Source organism: Rissa tridactyla, chromosome 12 (genome assembly GCF_028500815.1).
Source record: "Rissa tridactyla isolate bRisTri1 chromosome 12, bRisTri1.patW.cur.20221130, whole genome shotgun sequence".
Classification (NCBI taxonomy): Eukaryota; Metazoa; Chordata; class Aves; order Charadriiformes; family Laridae; genus Rissa; species Rissa tridactyla.
In genome coordinates this window covers 728613-746748 of record NC_071477.1, presented here as the reverse complement: position 1 = coordinate 746748, position 18136 = coordinate 728613, and the positions used below count along the sequence as shown (strand labels likewise).

General features: G+C 43.0%; 1 protein-coding gene across 8 annotated transcripts; it reads right to left on the bottom strand.

Annotated features, from left to right (window-relative positions):
• Nucleotides 1–152: 152 nt before the first annotated feature.
• STX16 (syntaxin 16) lies at nt 153–16166 on the bottom strand. 8 transcript variants are annotated; one of them, XM_054218539.1, is made up of 9 exons: nt 15970–16164; nt 13169–13180; nt 10669–10776; nt 9301–9441; nt 8579–8741; nt 7665–7756; nt 6344–6487; nt 5724–5804; nt 153–3467 (listed from the first exon to the last, which is right to left on the bottom strand). In XM_054218539.1, the coding sequence occupies exons 1-9, from the start codon at nt 16102–16104 to the stop codon at nt 3363–3365; spliced, it is 981 nt and encodes a 326-aa protein (XP_054074514.1). In that variant the 5' UTR covers nt 16105–16164; the 3' UTR covers nt 153–3362. The 8 variants fall into 8 exon arrangements, with proteins under 8 accessions (XP_054074514.1, XP_054074516.1, XP_054074515.1 ...); XM_054218541.1 differs by having other exon boundaries at nt 16024–16163; XM_054218540.1 differs by lacking the exon at nt 13169–13180 and having other exon boundaries at nt 153–3311; nt 15970–16166.
• Nucleotides 16167–18136: the final 1970 nt, after the last annotated feature.

Genomic DNA, 18136 nt, shown 5'->3' with positions numbered 1-18136 from the left:
TCCCCACTACCAGCGGCTGCAAACGTTCCTGCTCCTGGGAGCCACAGCGGAAGCTGCAGCACGGACCAGCCTCCCACGGCCGCCCCTCCACAAGTGGTGGGTATTTATGGAATTAAGTGACTCAAACAAAACCTTACATAAAGCCATGACAATTAACATGCAAAATCATAATGGATTCCCTGTTTTAATGAACCGTAATTTTTCTGGGAAGGCAGGTTTGGGGTTTTTTTGGAGATAGTAAATATACATTTTTTTCCAACAAAATCCGATTCACTCTTACCTAGGCAAAAGCTTACATTTTGCAAGGCTGTACCAAAACCAAGGTTTCCAAGGGTTTAAGCAAAAGCGATGTGACTCCTTTGTGTTTTAAGTGTTTCATAAAAGCAAATCCTAAATCAATGCAATCCAGGCAGCCTCGGTGAACATTGTATCGATTATATTAATTTAAATTTTTAGCACATTCAAAATATACCAAGCAAGAGAGTAATTCTTCCATTTTACTTTTCAGTTTCTATAGAAGGCTTGCAGTAGGAAGAAATTTGCTACCACGATGCTTTTAATACTGTCGTTTTTACATACGACTAGGATGAACTTGTGTTAACAAGGAGCAGCAGCTCATTTTCGCACACGTTTTCATGGAGAAATTCTGCACAAGCCAACAGCTCCACAGCTCGCTCCCGCCAGGTGGGGAGCACAGGCTCGGGCGATGCTCTGGCACTGCTGTTCTGCTCGGGTAACGCAGCTTCCCGTCGCGCTGTGGGAGGAATCAGAGGCTCCGGACAAGCCGAGAAGAATCCAGCAGCCACGCAGAGGCCCCCGCCCGCAGAAGAGCGGCGTCCCGTGCCCGTGGCGGGGCTGGAGGGCAGCGCCGGCGGCAGGTCGGGCATCCCTGGCTCCCGTGAGCGACGGCAGCCGCCACCAGAGCCAGCCAGCCCCAGCAGCGGGCTCTCGCGGCACGGGTGGCACCCTGTCGGGGACAGGCCAGGGAGCTCTTCACAGCACTGCGTGAGGGTTAGGTTCAGCTGCTGATATTGTAACAAGCCAGGCATCTGAAATGATTTAAAGCCTAGAAGTTGTCTTGCTGAGGTTTTTTTCCTGGGTATAATCAGCTTCAATAAATTGCAGCTCAAGTTACACAGGACAGCTGACATCTGAGTTTAACCTCTTGTGCAACGCGTATTAAAAGTACATTGCCTCCTACAGAATCTGGATAGAAAATATGTAGCCAGTTACCTCAGTGGAGTTAAGGTACCGCGGGCATTGCAGTGACAACTGCCAGGGGCAAAATCACTCTTGACAATGCAAATTACACTGTGCTACACAACATTACCATTATTTTTTTTCCAAAGATATCTCATGTCACTGCTGCTTTCATCTAATTACGAAGAGTATACAGAGGCACATTAACATCACACAAGTATGTTTCAGTTTCTTTTAAAAAAATAAATAAATGAGTAATTGACCAATTAGGCTGGACATGTTTTATTACTTCTTTGAATTTATTAGCCATGATAAAATGTCAAAAGCACCAGTCAAGACAGAAATAAATAACACCATCTCATGTTAGAGAGAAAGTTGCAAATACAGTATTTTAAATTATAGCAATATGCTGCTTCACACCCACCGCTGCAGACAGCACACGAGGGAGACAGTAGTTTTACTCACGATCATTGAGAAGATCCGTTACCAGAACAGGGGAGCTGCACACCCAACTACAAGCGTCATTCATTCTGCTACCAACTTACTTTGCGAATTCAATCGAGGGTTTAAAGAGGCAGTTTTGGAAGTTAAGGATCCCCTTTGCCTAGAGGTAACAAGAGCGGTACAAAGCTTTTCCCAAGAAGCCCCACAAAAAGCCGGGGCTTTCCCACCGTTGCAGTCCCTGCCTCAGGTCCGTTCCTGCACCGAGGCAGTTTAAAGCCACATCTTACGTCCTCCTTAGGACGCGGCGAAGATAAACTCCGGGCAGGCGCACACGCAACATTAATACCACGTGTTACAAACACTATGGGGCTTTGAGCAGAGCATCTCTGCAAGTTTATGGGGAGCGCTGTATCAGCCAGAAAATGAAGGAAATAAGTTACAATCCCTTTGGGGAAAAAAAATCCATACAGAAAAGCCATATTAAAAATACTAAGGCAAGGCCTCTACAATTGCACACCACTTCAGGCCTGAATTAAATCATGAGTATTCTATTACTTAGATGTTTCCCTAATTTCTCTTTATGGCCTACAGCAAAGTTTTCCACTGAAAAAAATAGTGAAAATAACCCAAATTCTCTACTGAAGGCCTAGTAACATGTCACTTGCATGACATCTCTCCTGGTCAGTAAGACACCATAAACACGTCCTTTTCCAGGCAGGCATTTAAAATAAATAATCTTCTGTCAGGGAAAATGGATGTAGTATGTACTGTAGTGAAGTCAGTTCTTATACAAAAACCGTAACACGCATGGACAGATGCACTGTAAAAGAAACACCTTACACAAGAACTAAAGTTTGAAACATCTGAGACCCACCACAGCAGGTCAGGGGGAGTGGAAAGACGGAAGGAGAACCTCCATTTTTTAGGTTTAACTTCACCACTGCTTTAATGTAATGTTTGTACTTTAAACTAAAAAAAATGTACACGAAAAAATATATATCAACATTCTGATGAGGGAAAACATTCCCGTGATTACTCAATCTCAGAAAATTTTTTAATTAACTAAATGTGTTAAATTATGCCGGTGATTAGATCTTGCTATTTACAAAATCAAGTACTACTCTGATTCTTAGTAACGGTGCAGTATCTAAATTAAGATCACAGGGGTTGGATTACAGTCTGGTTGCTAAAAGCTTTCCTTTTTATCTGTCTACCCAGTTCTTTGGAGTTTCTGAGGCTGGAAGAAAGGAGAAAGTCAAACATTTTTGTGCCTCAACATATTTTACATCTAGATCAATTTTTGTTATCTAGTCCCGTGACTCAGTAACATGGTTTAAATTTGAAGCCTGTCACAACTGTGACATGAGAATACAGACGACAGCACATTTTTGTTCACAGTAACACCCTAATTACTGTACTCACCGTTAAACTTCAATTTTGTAATTATTTTTAAGTACTGTGTTTCCAAATACCTCGGCACAGAGCGCCAAATTATTCGTGTGGGAGCATCAAGTTTCCTGACATTTTCCATGTAATCCTCACAAACACCTGACAGATCACCAGACTCGTGCTCTGAAGAACTCTACAGAAACATCGCACAGACTTGGCACCACAAGGGCTTGTACATTCAAAGGCAGCTTTCGGGAGTGCAGGTCTGTCCATTCGCACTGGGGAAGAAAGTTCACATCAACTCCAAACATGAGAAAAGGAGGTGAAACCTAGTGTGACTTTACACCAATAAGAACAACAATAAGGACAATTACTATAACAAACAAAATTAAAATTACAAGCATCTTCCGGTTCTTCTTTTGATATTGCTCTGCCTATAGAAACAGAAAAGAAAGAGTTCATGCTTAGATTTCTGCAGAGCTACAAATTACAGACGCGTGGTTGGTTCAAGTGAGGTACACCTTACCAAGGAACAATTCGGAGATACTTGACATTTCACACAATGTATATTGCAAGCAGCTCCCCCAAAACAACTCTGGTCTGCAGCACAGACCCCAGTGAAGGCAAGCGTCCACTGAAGTCACGTTTATCTGCAGTGAACAGCAGAGCCCCTCATAAAGAGGAACGCGTCCTCCTGTGGGCGATGCCTTCCCGCAGGTGTGTCCAGCAGCCCCTGAGAGGCCACGTGCCCCCCAGGACACACGAGGAGCGACACTCGCTCTGGAGGAACGCTTGGCTGGGAAGACCATGGAAGCAAGATCAGGCGACCGTGTATGTGAAAGTCTGAACAGGAAAAGTTGGTGAGATATTTTAACTCGTTTTGCTGATATAAGATTCCTGTATTATGTTTGAAGGACATTAGAATTCACAACAAAACTTCATTTTTTAATAGGCATTTTTGTTGTACCTGAGTCAGCTGTGCATTTTCATTTAATTTCAATTAGAACTGAAAGCTTTCTTTTTGATTTGGTTCTCAGTTTTCTGACTCACTCCTTCTTTCTTCTAACCACATTTTCTCATCCCTTTCCTTTTTTTCCCAGGGGAATTAAAAGGAGGCAACGTGGAGAAAACGCTCCAAAATCCAAATGAATGTCTGCTAATAGAAGCTAAACAAAACAAAACTTGTATTTAATTCTTTTTAAATTAATAAACCTTCAAAATTTAAAGGGGAAAAGAGATTAATTCTTCTCCTTTATAGTCCTGGAAAGTAATTATTTATTATCAGATCTGCTAAAGAGGAGTTTTTGACCTGAAACTATGTAACATGCAACCACTGTAATTATTTACTTAATTAGGCTTGAGGTATCAAAGCCTGACAAAGTATCATAACTGCTTCCAATTTTCACCTGAAGCAGGAATTGGAAACTAGCGATTCGTATCAGCAGACTTCTGCAGCGAATTAATGCAATTTCTGTGAAAGTGCTGTCTCAGTAGTTTGTAATAATTATGCCAATTAAAACAGAAAAGGAGACTGACATTATAGGTATCAAATCAGAATTAAGTTAACGACACTATTCGAAACAGCAGGTAGCTGTCTTTGACACTACTGTTCAGACCTGTGTGTATGTCTTCCCCGATAGGTGACGGAATTCCCATGCCGTATGGAAAGCAGGTATGTATTGCCTCAGGAATCCATCCTCCAGCCAGCAATCCAAACAGGGGGTTGCTGACAACTCATTAACTACCACTAGGCTAGAAATAGCGTTCGTTCCGACAGATTCAGTTATTTCCAGTTCAGTTTGTGCAAGTTGCTTGCAGTCCCTTTAAGCCTTGTTCACCAATGGTCAATGCCTTATTTCAGTGATCCCCAATTTATTTTTATGTATAACAAGAATAAACCTATAGCCATTTTATTTTGCTTTTCCTCAAATGGCACTTTTTTGCTGTCCATATTAGAAGTCTACCATAATATGAAGTTGAGCGTGTAGCAGTAATGCATCCATGTTTCCAAACCAGAATGTTTTACTTAAACAGAGACTTTGGCATAAATCTCTCATTCTACTTTATTTCCAGAAATGGGAGGACTGAACTGAGCTGACAAGTCAGAACTTAGCTTAAAATCAAATCAAAACAAAACAAAAGAGCCAACAGAACAACCGCAAAACTCTGTGTTCTGCTGCCAATTCAAACTTTTCAGATGTTCACAGTAAAAGCTTCACACTAAAAGCATTGCGTTGGACCTAACTTCCAGCAAGTGTCAGATGGGAAGAGAAAACATGAGAGGTTATTCTTGCTGCTCACACTACTGAGGTGATGTTTCAAGCCAGGATGTATCTGACTGAAATCTATAGTGAGGTACCCAATAACCGGTCCTGTTCCATGGGCGTTGGGCTCCCAAAACAGACAAGGAATTGCAGATAGGTCCCAGCAGGTCAGCGCTATGAGATCAAAGCACATTACTTGAATGCCCAGAAAGTGATTTAAGAAATTAAGACCAGGCATCAAGCACGGCATTAACAGAAGTTACATGGGAAGTTCCTACTGCAGTACGGTTGGACTTTTTACACTGTACTGCAACCATTTCTAAAAGGGACAACATCCAACTGAAAAATGACTGAATAATTTAATGGCTATTAAATTATAAAAGCTTATTAGATATGCAAAGCAGCTTAACTATTCCATCAGCTTACCTTATGTAGTTGTTTTAGACCCTCTTCGGTTTTCATACATGACTGCTCAACATTGTAGTCAATTCTATCTAGAACTGTTCCCTAAATAAAATGGAGAGAATGAGCACCAAATTGAACCTAAATGAACTTCATAATGCAATTATTATTATGAGCAGCAGAGTAATTAACAACGCTCGCAGCAAACAGCTAATAAACTACATAAACTATGAACTTTTACAGAAGAAGTAGCTGGGACTTCAGTAAAGGACCTCCTTGCTCAATGCCGAGCTGGCAGCTCTGTCACCATCTCACATCACATCCCTCAATAATCACCTCACTTCCAGCTCAGGTGCCTTTGGCCGACACATTTAACCTAAACTGAATCTCTGGGAGAAACAACCAACAGAACTCTGGGATTATACGTTTTTTTTAGACTAACACCCATAAGCAGCTGATTTTTTTTTTCCTCCATTAACTCCTCTTCTGGCAGATTTAAAGCAAGGAAACCTTAGCCTGAAGAGCTACATTTGGAAAAGCAAGAAGCACATGAAAACGGGATGTTACAACAGGAAAAGTCTTCTGGAAGCCTTAATGCTACATGGAATCTCCTATTTCTTACTAACACGGTGATGTCAATGTACCTGTTCTACTATCATTGCTCCCAGGTCCCTAAATATTTCATTGAGATCGGAGATGGACTGTACAATCTGACGGATTTCTCTTTCCCGCTCTTCCACCATTAATGTGTTTTGCTCCACCAATGCTAGCTGGTCATCTGTAAAACCCTGTTGAAACAAAAGATTTAGATGTTGAACTAACACTAACAGTGTGAAAACACTAGAAATAATTATAAGATTTCATAACACAACAGGCCTTTTGCAATTTCCATAGTAGACAACTATCTAAGGAAAAAAAAATCTTACTGTATTTTATAAAGAGAGTTTCAGGGCCACTAAAATAACTTGGACAGCTATTTATAGTTTTAGCAGAAAAAATTTAAATCTTATATCCTGCCTGAACATATAAACAGCTTTTAAAAATAGGATGTGTCCTAAAGAATGTTTGTATTGATGTACAAAAGCAATACATGTGTCTTGTAGTTGTGGAATATCTACTTATTGATGAGCACCACAGAAAGTCCCGTAACGTCAATGGCCATTAAAATGTGTAAAGGCACAGCAGCAATTCTGATTTTGTTTTAAACTATGGAGACCTTACTGGTTTTGTCTCCCAAGGCCACTCACACTATCTTTCCCCTCATCACCCTTAGACAGAGATAAGTGAAAAACCTCTTATACACAAGATTAGTTGAAAAGCTGCCTTGACCTTTCCCGTAAGTTTTCAGTTAAACGTTAAACATTACCATTAAGAGTATTCTGCAGCACTATTAGATAGGACGCAATAGAGCAGATCGCACCATTGCTCAGAAATGCAGTATCCCCAAACTCCACAACAAAGTAAACCAAAGCAGCGTGTCTGGTCCTGCTGTACAACATACCAATTAACTGTGCAGAAACTAAGCATTACACCATCATTTGCAAACACCCGTTATACTGAAATTCTTCAGTTACGCTTTAGAGTCAACTTTAAAGAGTGCCACCTTCCACCCAAGCTCAGAATCACACCATTTTCTAACAATTACTCTCGCATCTGCCCAGAAAAGTGGTGCAACAAAGGACAGCACTGCATTTACAGACCTTCTAGTCCCTTCTCAGTCATGTAGGGAGAATTCAGTAGTCAAACCGAGCTCCCTCGCACTGCAGCGCTGGGGATGATGGCACAATCATCTTAACATCGCAACAGCAATACTAATTAGGAAAATGTATCACAGAAATCTGCAGGAGTAGAATTTCCACGCAGCTTGGTGCTCATGGCATACCATTTTGATATTTTCATACTAAAACTAAAAGTACATCGAACAGTTTCTTCATATTGAATTTGTGTAATAATGTCTTAACTGACCCTATCGTAAAGCGTATCATCCTCCCCATCATCCATCAGTGGGACTGAGGTGTCGAAGAAGTGTTTGGATCTTTCTTCTCTATTCTTCATGCCTGTAAAAGACAAACGATGTTTGAGCATAATATTTACGCACACTAAAATCAGAGTAAGAGTAAGCTCTGCAGCACCACATAGAAAAGCACAAGAAAGAAAATCTGGCTAACAAGTGACATAAATAGCAGTATCTAAATTTTAACTGTCACATAGGCTTACTATTTAACAAAGCATAACAAATTCAACCAGACCTGCAAGATTCCAATTAAATCAGTGATTTTAAGTCATTATGTTCCATGAAGTTAAAAAAATTAGGTAAGTTAAGAGCTTAAAATGTAATCACTCTAGGCTATTTTCTAACAAATGCTCTTAGGAACATCCCTCATCTGAATTGTGATCCTAAGTTCCACCTGTGCCATTTATACTACGGGAGGAAGAAATATTATATCAGTATTCAATTTGAAGATCAAATTTTTGTAGGTTTCTTCCAAGATTAAAATAATCTTACTTAGCTGAAAATAGAACTGCACACAATTTTAGAGTTTCAAACAGAGGATATTCCCCTTCCGCTCCGTTTATGCATGCAAAATTTTAATTTAGCACAGACTACCTTTTGAAGTTTAATCTATCAGACTACCAGTCACCAGCAGGTATCGCTTCTGAAGACCAATGGCTGCTTCACCAGTGTAAGAGAAGTAGCTTTTCTGACCACAATTTGAGAAGCGATGACGCCTTAGAAGTGTGGATGGTTTCACTGATAAATTTCACCGTGAAACCATAACCTTTCTGTGCATCAGTTCTCCCAACCAAGAAAATAAGCACACCTTAATGAGTGCTTTCCAGAGAAGGTGCCCCTGTATTACTGTATCTCTTATGCTTACGTTTGAGATAGTCAGACTGTGCATGCCTAAAGTTGGTGGATAGGTCCTGAAGGGACTGTGCTAAGGAAGACACTACGTTCCTGAGAACACGTGCTTCTTGTTCTGTACAACTACGGGACCTGCTCTGCAAGACCTGGACTGCTCTCTGACATCTGTGAAACAACTGAGAAAACAATTCCATTAGTAAAAAACATAAAGCAACACACACACTTTAAATATCACATTGCAAAAGCTCCAAATGGAAGACTAATATTTTGATTTCTAGATTTTTAAAATTAATTTCTTATTGCCCAGTGCAATGTTTAAAAAGGTATGGAAACACAGAACACAAATGAACAAAAAACTTAAAGCTAACAAGGTAGCAGAGTAACACAGCTACTTCTGACCAAAGACATCTCCTTTACTACAACTGCTTGGACCGTAAGCCTTAGAATATATATGTCTGTATTTCTCCGAGATCCCTGTAAGTGTGATTTGCTTAAGTCTCTCAATCCTATCCGAGTAGAAAAGCAAACAGGTTAAGTAAAGGAAGAGGGAGGTTAGGTGACTCGGTGAGAAGCTCCCCAAGACAGTGAGTGCAGCACCACCCCTAGGGCCCGGGATTCTGCCTCACGCTAGTACTAATCAGAACAGAAATGCTTTACTCAACGGAAACCACCACCTCATCATGACGCATTACAGATACGTCCAACTGTAGGTTTGGAACTGAAAGCAGTCTGTACCTGAGTGATCTCTTGGGTTGTTATTTCTATTGCCCGCTCCTCCTCACTGCTGTCATCCAGTGTTGGTCTGTTTAGATGTTTATCATGAAGACTGGCTAATTCTTTCATCTTCTGCTTAACCCTGGCGATATCATACTGGATCTAAAAGAGAAAACTCAACAGTGAAGAAAAGGAAGTGACTAGTGTTTGAGAGGAAAAGGGTCTGACAAATGCTAGACAAAAATCATTGAAAGAAATATATGTAACATAAAAAGCAGACACAGATCATTAAAAAAAACCCACATAAAAAGCTGACTAAGAAGTAACTGAGTACTCTCACATGCTTGGAGTTTGCTACTTTTTAAACCTAGTCGTGTTAATCTTAGGCAAGACTGCTGTTTTTAACTATGCTTCATTAAGTTGGAATAATATTTTTATCATTATGTAATTAATATCACAGTAAGAAGGTTTCGCCAACTTCCAAACATATAAATAAAAATTCAGGTCACACCTTGAACTCTGTCAAACAATGGAGAGCCTGAGCTTAACAGTAGAAGTTAAATGACATGCTTTCAAACAAGCCATGAAAAATAATTCTGTAAGGATGATTATTATTGTAGTAAAAAGAAGACTGATCACTTTTCTGCACAACAGGTTCTGTACGCACGAACTGATGAGCTGATGTGTTCTGAGAGTACATTTTAAAAGGATTTTCTGAAAGTCACGAATACCTTCACACGTCAAGTACTGGAAAAGGTTTTTAATTGGGTGCCTGCAGAATCATTTCCTCGCATTTGTCCAAATACTTCCACAACTTGCAAGGCATCAGTACTGCATAGGCAGGAGAATTTCTCCTACTAGAAGACACTAACACTTTCTGTTTTCTCACAGTAAACTGCTCATCTCTAACATTTTGGGGTCTATTCAATTGGACCCCTCGAAGTGTTCAAACAAAAAGTCTAGTGGATTTTTTTTTGTACCCTTCCCTTTAAGTTTCAAACTGAGAACAACTTTGCTTTGCTACGAGCTTTAGGACTTTCCTGCAGCCTCAAGTCTAATCGCTCAGCCACAGCATGTCTATCCCAATGCTCCCAGTGTAGTGTTAATACTGGGCTCCCACTGATGATACCAACCCAGTCTTCTAGAACTTCAGGCCATAGATAATCTCCCTTCATTTCACTTGCAATGTATCCTTCAAGATACTAAGTAACCTCAAGCCTGATATTTTCCTCTAAACAAGAGTGCCAGTTTAGAAAACACACATTTTTTAATTTTTCTTCTAATACTAGTTCCATCATAAAACTTACAGCACCCAGAACGTAACTGACAACACTACTAAATTCCTACAAGAGAAATCAAACTCTGTGTTGGATCTGCCACACAACTTACTTCGTCTGCTCCATCGACCCATTTGGGAGGTAAGCGTTTTGTTACTCCAATTGCTGCTTCGGGATCTAAACTTATTCCCGATACCAGTGCCATACGATCATCAGCAAGCTACCGAAGACAAGAAAAGACAGCAAATTAATTTTACTCAAATTAGATTCAAATCCTTGAGCATTAGGAAAAAGTGCATGTATGCCTTCCCATAAAAATTAACCTCAAAACTTTGCGCGTGATGCAGGTATGATCAAGCTCCACTTCTCCTCCTTTGTCCCTGTGTGCTAATGAGCTACATTCTCCCACTTCTACAGGATCTGAAAGATGAACATTACCCAGAATAAGTTCTTGGCAGATTTTCAAGGAGAAAATATGGTATTGCAGGAGAATTCAAGTAATTCTCATGTTGGCACATTTCGTATTAGACAATGATGCACAGCCAAGGGATTCCTACTCAATGGTGTAGCATGGTTTATATTGGTCCAGGCAGGTTTGGCAAACTCATTTGGGAAAATCTCCAAATAAAAATGTTTATTATATCCCCAAGAAATAAAAATAGTACCCCATGATTGTTCGCAAACAATGTTGTATTTAGCCAGGTGCTCACCTACTAGGCAGCTGACAAAAACACTCTTGCAAACTGACATGCAACTAAAATTGTTAAAATATTTAATGGAAATTAAAAGGTGCTAAACAAAAATAGCCAAGGCTGTGACCAATCCACACTACCCTGTATCCCAATGATACACGCTTGCTGTTTCAGCTGTATGGTCTGAGGCAAAGAAACTTGCAGGAAAACGGGTGGAATAATTCTCCAGAAAATTCCAGAGATTGGCAGAGGGTAAATAAGACAATGTGCCAGCCAGCTTATACACAGCTTTCCACAGATCCACAGGAGGGCTGGAGACGGGGAAGGAGTAAAAGAAACCCTTTATCACAATTAATAGTTGTAATTTGAATAGCTCAGGTACAACAAATCAGGAGGTTATATTATCACAGACTGATGCACACTGATGCACAGCAGCACAGTTGCAGCTGAAGAAGGGCACGATATGCTTTTTTGAGACGAATTTTGGGAATAGAATCCAATTTGTAGGGTTGAAATATTAAAAGGTTTTAGGAAAAAATTACGTAACTTATTAAAAGTATTTACAAGTCACAAAAAGCCTGTGATAAATCTATCAGAATCTTATTTTTCAAATAATACTTTTGGATGCAGGTTGAAGAACTTCAACCTCAAGAAAGCTTAAAATATGACAATTATGAGGGAATAAGAACATAACGTACAGGGTGTTTGGGGTTTCTTGATTTGTTGATTTTTTTTTTTTAAAGCTCAGTTTGGCAGAAACCGAAAGCCACGATCTTGAATATACAGGTGCTGTCTATCTGCTTTGAGATCATTACCAGGAAAATGTGCTCTTCACCCTCAATAAGAATTCTTTTGTTAAGGATGGTATTAGTACTCCTGACCTTTGAAGAGATCAGAAGATTTTTCTTGGTAGGGTTTAGAAACTTATATGAACAGACTCAGTTCTACAGTGCAGGTAACAAAGAAACTTCCTTCTGCAAAGGTGCAGTGTTGGATGAGGTTGTCCGGAGAAAGTATGATATCTCTGCTCTTGGAGGTTTTCAAGATGTGGTTAAACAAAGTCCTGGATGATCCTGAATAGATTACCAACAGTCCTGTTTTGACCAGGGGCTTGAACTAGGTGATCTCCAGAGGTTCCTTCCAACAAGCAGCCTACGATTCTCCATCTGAAGGCTGAGTACGGTACACCCCTAATGGTGCGCAGGGCCACAGAGCGACACTTAGCACTGGGGCCATAGATGCTCCCAGCCCTCCTCTGCCTCTGAGGAAGGCAGGGGAATGGATGGAACTGTAAGACAAATACAGGTCTTGTTGCCAGTCCAACCAGGCTATGTAATTTCAGAGAAAAAATAATCTTCCTTTACCGGAGATAAAAAGAGCTGGTATCGTCAGTGACACCACTCGAAACATACCCAATTGCTTCACTTTTTATTCTCAGGGAAATATTTCACACAAAACCCTCACTTCCTAGTTTCTCCCCGATTTCTAATTTTCCTTTATCAGGCCTGGAAAGCTTTGTGGTTCCCCACTCCCTCCCCTTTTAGAAATCAATCCCTCTTCCTTCCTGGGCAATTCTTGCCCAAAAGCCTGTTCTTCCTCCCTGACCTTACTTCCTGACCAATAAAGGCTGTGCAATCTATGCATAGCATAAAAATTAGTTAATAGCTTTATTGTACAAAGTCACTGTATCCCGTATGTATACAATGAGTGAGACTAGTTTATAGACATATCTATTAACAATCTAACATTATATCACAAAATACTTGTCTTCTGTATGCAGCCTTGTCCTCCTACTGTACAGGGAGACACCTCATCCTATACCATGGAACTTTATAAATTAGCAGAATAAAGAAAGGAACATTTTAGCTCAATGATGTACGCTTGATGCACCATGGCAGAATAAAATGTGAAAAACAATACCTCATCCAGCTCCTGAAGTGATTTGTGGATCCCATCAGCCCCATCCAGTTAGAGACAGCAAAAGATACAAGGGAAAAAAAGAGACATAGGACAGATATAGGGTATGGTCAGTTGAGAAAATACTGATTTATTTTTTAAGCATGACAGTTTACCAAGAACAAAACAAACTGGCTTTTAAAACACGGGTATTCAATAAATACATCGTGATATCATATTTTTTAAGTCAGCATTTTGCTTGATGCACAAACTTTTTTAAAAAAAATTCAGTTGCTTGGTAAACAGAAAGAACGTAAAAGATCCAGTTAAAAGCTTGGTTTGTTTTCCAAAGTAACTGCACAGTGAAGTTTCCAATTACTGGCATTTCAGGTAGAAAAACTGCAACAGAATATACCCAAGTATGACAGCAAGGGCAATTTGACTGCAGTATTGACAGCATGTCTGACAGCAGAGGGGAGATTTAGATTAAATATCAGGCAGAAATTCTTGGCTGTGAGGGGGGTGAGCCCCTGGCCCAGGCTGCCCAGAGAAGCTGGGGCTGCCCCATCCCTGGAGGGGTTCAAGGCCAGGTTGGACGGGGCTTGGAGCAACCTGGGCTGGTGGGAGGTGTCCCTGCCCAGGGCAGGGGGGGCACTGGGTGGGCTTTAAGGTCCCTTCCCACCCAAGCCATTCTATGATTCAACATTCACTGGTGAGGCAAAAGGTTTGATTATGACCAGAGGATCCACAAATGAGCTTTTGTAAGACATGTATTGACAAGCACCCCAGTAATCACAGAATAAAACAGACAGCAAAAGACAAAAAGCGAAAGCAAATGTAGTATACGCTCATTTATGTACACACTTAATTATGCTCTAGTTTCAGGTAACATTAATTCTACATGCGTCTGTAAAAATAAAAATGGCAACATATATTCTCTATTCATCAGGTTTTGTACTGTAGAGGGTATGTGTGAGCAATAGGGATATTTCACAGAAAGATTAATAAAGCAAGCATGTCAGATCTAAACCAAACACAAAATACTTGTCGTTTAACAAAGCAGCAGGCTTCAACTAATGATCTCTTCTATCCTATACCAACCTTTTGAAATAGGACTGTACTGTTAGGAATGCTACTTTGACTATCTGAGTTTAAGGAGTGGTTGACTGTCCACATGAGAATGCATCTTCCAGGGCAGAATGCCATTTTTGGCAGCAAACTCTCATAGTAAAGGATTTCTTCAGGAGAGGCCTGGAGAGTGAACGAAGGTAAGCCAAAGTACCACGGGCTAGAACTTGCAAGGCTGCCCTGTTGGCGTTCAGCAGCTCTGCGCTGGGGCCACCACCCCAAAGAAAAGGTGACCAGCTGCAACTCTGACAGCGATGGGCACCTTACGAACGTGGCAGGCGAATAGCTCCCACTGCCATCTCCACACTTCTCACTGAAATAGTACGCTTGTGGTAACTGCGGAACTCTGAACTGGCCACCAGACTGAGCCTGTGACTAACTTAGTCTGCTGCACAAGAGCGACAATTTCCAATCACCCTTAGCTTTCGTTGCATTTGAATGAGCATCCTAGAAACAGCTTCAATTAATGTTAACGAACACTGTAAATAAATGTTTTATGCAAGTGCTAAGTGTTATCGCACTCACTGTTGAGTAAAAGTGTGCTTTCACTGCTCAGTAGCCTGTATGTGAGTTTCAACTATCACTAACTTTTCTAGGTGATATTCTAAAAATTCCAAGCATCTAAAGAAGTTATATTGATACTGGCAAAACACCATGTTAACAAGAACTGAATGCAGTGCCAAACTGAACATGTATAATACACATTACTATTGACATTTCCTGATCTGCAAATGCAATTTAATACGTAGCTCGTTAGGCACAGGTGTAATAAAGTTAACAACAAAGACCACTGAACAGCAACTCATCAGTTGAAATAAGATTTGCAGCACAAAATACTGCTTTTCCTAATAAAGGTGCGTTAATGTAAAGCAATTTAGAATGATGAGACTGCCAGCAGATATTTACTGGTGCCTATTACAAATAAATTATAAGTTTAAACAGAAAGCGTAAAAGCCTTGTCGATCTGAGCTACCAAGCGGTCCATCACAGCCTGACCAGCTCAAAACTTAGAAAAAGCTGCACAAATTGCCTCTGAACAAATGGCTTTTTGAAGTTTCTGTAATGAGGGCTTACACTAGAGTCTACCGAGTCCCCTGTCTCACAGATGACTTCCAGTATTAGCCGTTTTTGCAGGGGCATAAATACAGCGATGGACATCAGAGCAAATTATGGACAAATTCAAGCAATGGGAATAATCTACACTAGCGTATTTAACAGTGCCCACACTTACATGAATAGAAGAGCTCTGCTCTACGAAATAACTTGGATATTTTCCTCTGGGGAAAGGAGGCATTGAAAAGCGCAATAGGCCAAAAACCTCATGTCAACACTAACATGAAGTTATGAGAACAACAACTGCATTTATCATTCATGGGGCGAATGGAGGGGTGATCGGCACCGAGACAGAGCTCTTCTGTTCATTTTGGGTGAAGTAGGAGGAAAAAGGGATGGGGCAGGGGGGAGAGCACAGGGGGTGGCGGGGTTTGGGGAGAGGGATAGGGGAGAGGGGCTGGGGGGGGAGAGGGGGCTCGGGGGGGAGAAGGGGCTTGGGGGGGAGGGGAAAAGACGGGGCTGGGGGGGGATCGGGAGGGCCGGGGGCTCGGGTGAGGGACCGGGCCGGGAGCGGGGCACACAGCACGGCTGCCGGGCAGCCCGCGGCGCACAGAGGTACGGAAGGACGAAGGGAGGAGACTCACCGCAGCAGCCATGCTACGTGAACTCAGAGGGCTGGAGGAGCCGTAACTACTCACTTGCTCGGCCAGCAGCTGCCGGCTCTGCACCGCGTTGTTCCGCAACAACAAGAACGCGTCCGTGAGACGCCGGGTGGCCATGGCCGCCTCGCCACCGGGCGCCCGGCGCTACCTCAGCCCGGGGCCCGCGGGCACCCGCGGCGGCCGCCGCCGGCCGCTCAGAGGGCCCGGGCGGAGGCCGCCAGCGCCGGGCGCCGCCGGCCGCCGGGCCCATCCATCCCCCCGGATCCGGCCGCGTCCCCGCCGCACTTCCGCGTTGTGCATCGCCCGCCGCCTTCCGCCACGCCCGGCCGGGCCCGCCGGCCCCGCACCAGCGTTCCGGCCCTCCCGGGAGCCGCTGAGCCCCGCGGCCGGGAGACCCGCCCGGGGCCGGCAGAGCACAGCCCTCCGCCGGCGGAGCTGGGGGCGTCCGTGCGGCTCCCGTGAGGAGAAGCGGGGGGTCTAGGGGAAATGGCGGCCTCCCCGCCGCCACAGCGGGCCCAGCCCTGCCTGGCCCCGGGGGGAAACTTGGCAAAGGGGGTTCCTGCGAAGAAGCCCTGGCAAGGTCCCGTTGGAGCCCCCAGCATGAGAAGGACACGGAGCTGTTGGAGCGGGGCCAGAGGAGGCCCCGGCGATGCTGGGAGGGCTGGAGCCCCTCTGCTGTGGGGACAGGCTGAGAGAGCTGGGGGGGTTCAGCCTGGAGAAGAGAAGGCTCCGCGGAGACCTTCCAGCCCCTTCCAGTCCCTAAAGGGGGCCTACACGAACACTGGAGAGGGACTTGTTACAAGAGCATGTAGTGACAGGAGGAGGGATTATGGCTTCAAACTGAAAGAGGGGAGATTTATATGGGATAATATGGAGAAATTCTTTGCTGTGAGGGCGGTGAGCCCCTGGCCCAGGGTGCCCAGAGAAGCTGTGGCTGCCCCATCCCTGGAGGGGTTCAAGGCCAGGTTGGACGGGGCTTGGAGCAACCTGGGCTGGTGGGAGGTGTCCCTGCCCAGGGCAGGGGGGGGACTGGGTGGGCTATAATGTCCCTTCCAACTGTAACCATTCCATGATTCTATGATTCCATAGTGTCTTCAGTTAACTTGCTCCTTCTCACTGTCGTGAATCATCCTCAAAAGGCATAAGTTTGGTTCAAAGCAAAATACTGTAGTGTGACCATTTTGGTCTGATGGTTTCTCTTTTCCCGTTTATTTTTTCTGAATCCACGCCTCCTTCCCCTGGTTTCCTTTGCTTCCAGTGAATTTTCTATTTTCCAAAAAACCTCACACAGCTTTCTTTGCCGAGTGACTGTTCAAAAATGAGGATATTCCCTGAAAACAAACAAGCCGTTTAAAATGTCAAAATTGGGTTTGACTTTCTGAAAGAGACCTTTTCAATGATGCGGATTGAAATGGTTTTCCCCTGCTGCTCTGCCTGGGACAGGTGGGACGCGGAGAGGGTCTGGGCTCCCTCCCACACCTTCTCCCGCACCCGAGGGACGGCCAACAGGTCCCGTCTGGGCAGCGCAGTGGCCACAGCCAGGCCAGCGCCTGCACGCTGCTCCTCAGGAGACTCCCTAGCTTAGACTCTCCAAAAACCCCTCCAAAACAACTAGTATTTACACATATGGTAGGAACAGTGACTATAATCACAACCACATTTTCTGGAAATGTTACCCCGTTTTATCTAACCGCCTGGGCAAACTTGTACAGTGAGAAATAGAAAAAAAGTATTTCATTTGCTATTATAAGACATTTGGGGAGTTTTCTTGAGCAGCCCTTCTGCCTCAGCGGGAGAGACCTGAAACTTGGAATTTAGCAAGGAAATAAGCTCCAGTCATACAAGGACTAACGCACGCGTTTCATTTTTCGTGGTCTGGTGAAATCTGTTTTCATTTTGGCTCCTTGACAAAGGCTTTAAAAATATATGTATGTACTTCATTTCTTCATGCTAATTTTTAATCTACTGTAACAATTTTTTATTCTTTGAGAACAGTTTCAGCTAATGATCTTCCAGCCTTCTCTTGGCACTGCTGCTGTGGCTGTAGGTTGAGAGGAATTTCTCCTGCCGTCGGCGGTCTCCCCATGATCTTCTAGCTCTGGATGCGTGTGCAGGGAAAACCAGTTCGAATATCTCAGATGGTGGGACG

Bases quoted from the DNA above. Each gene is read 5' to 3' on its own strand.
- STX16 (XM_054218539.1), bottom strand. From the start codon at position 16,104: ATGGCCACCCGGCGTCTCACGGACGCGTTCTTGTTGTTGCGGAACAAC. The intron at 9,442-10,668 runs GTAAGTTGTGTG...TTTCTCTTTTAG, and splicing joins GGGTCGATGGAGCAGACGAA to ATCCAGTATGATATCGCCAG. The intron at 7,757-8,578 runs GTAAGCATAAGA...TGTCTTTTACAG, and splicing joins ACAGTCTGACTATCTCAAAC to GCATGAAGAATAGAGAAGAA.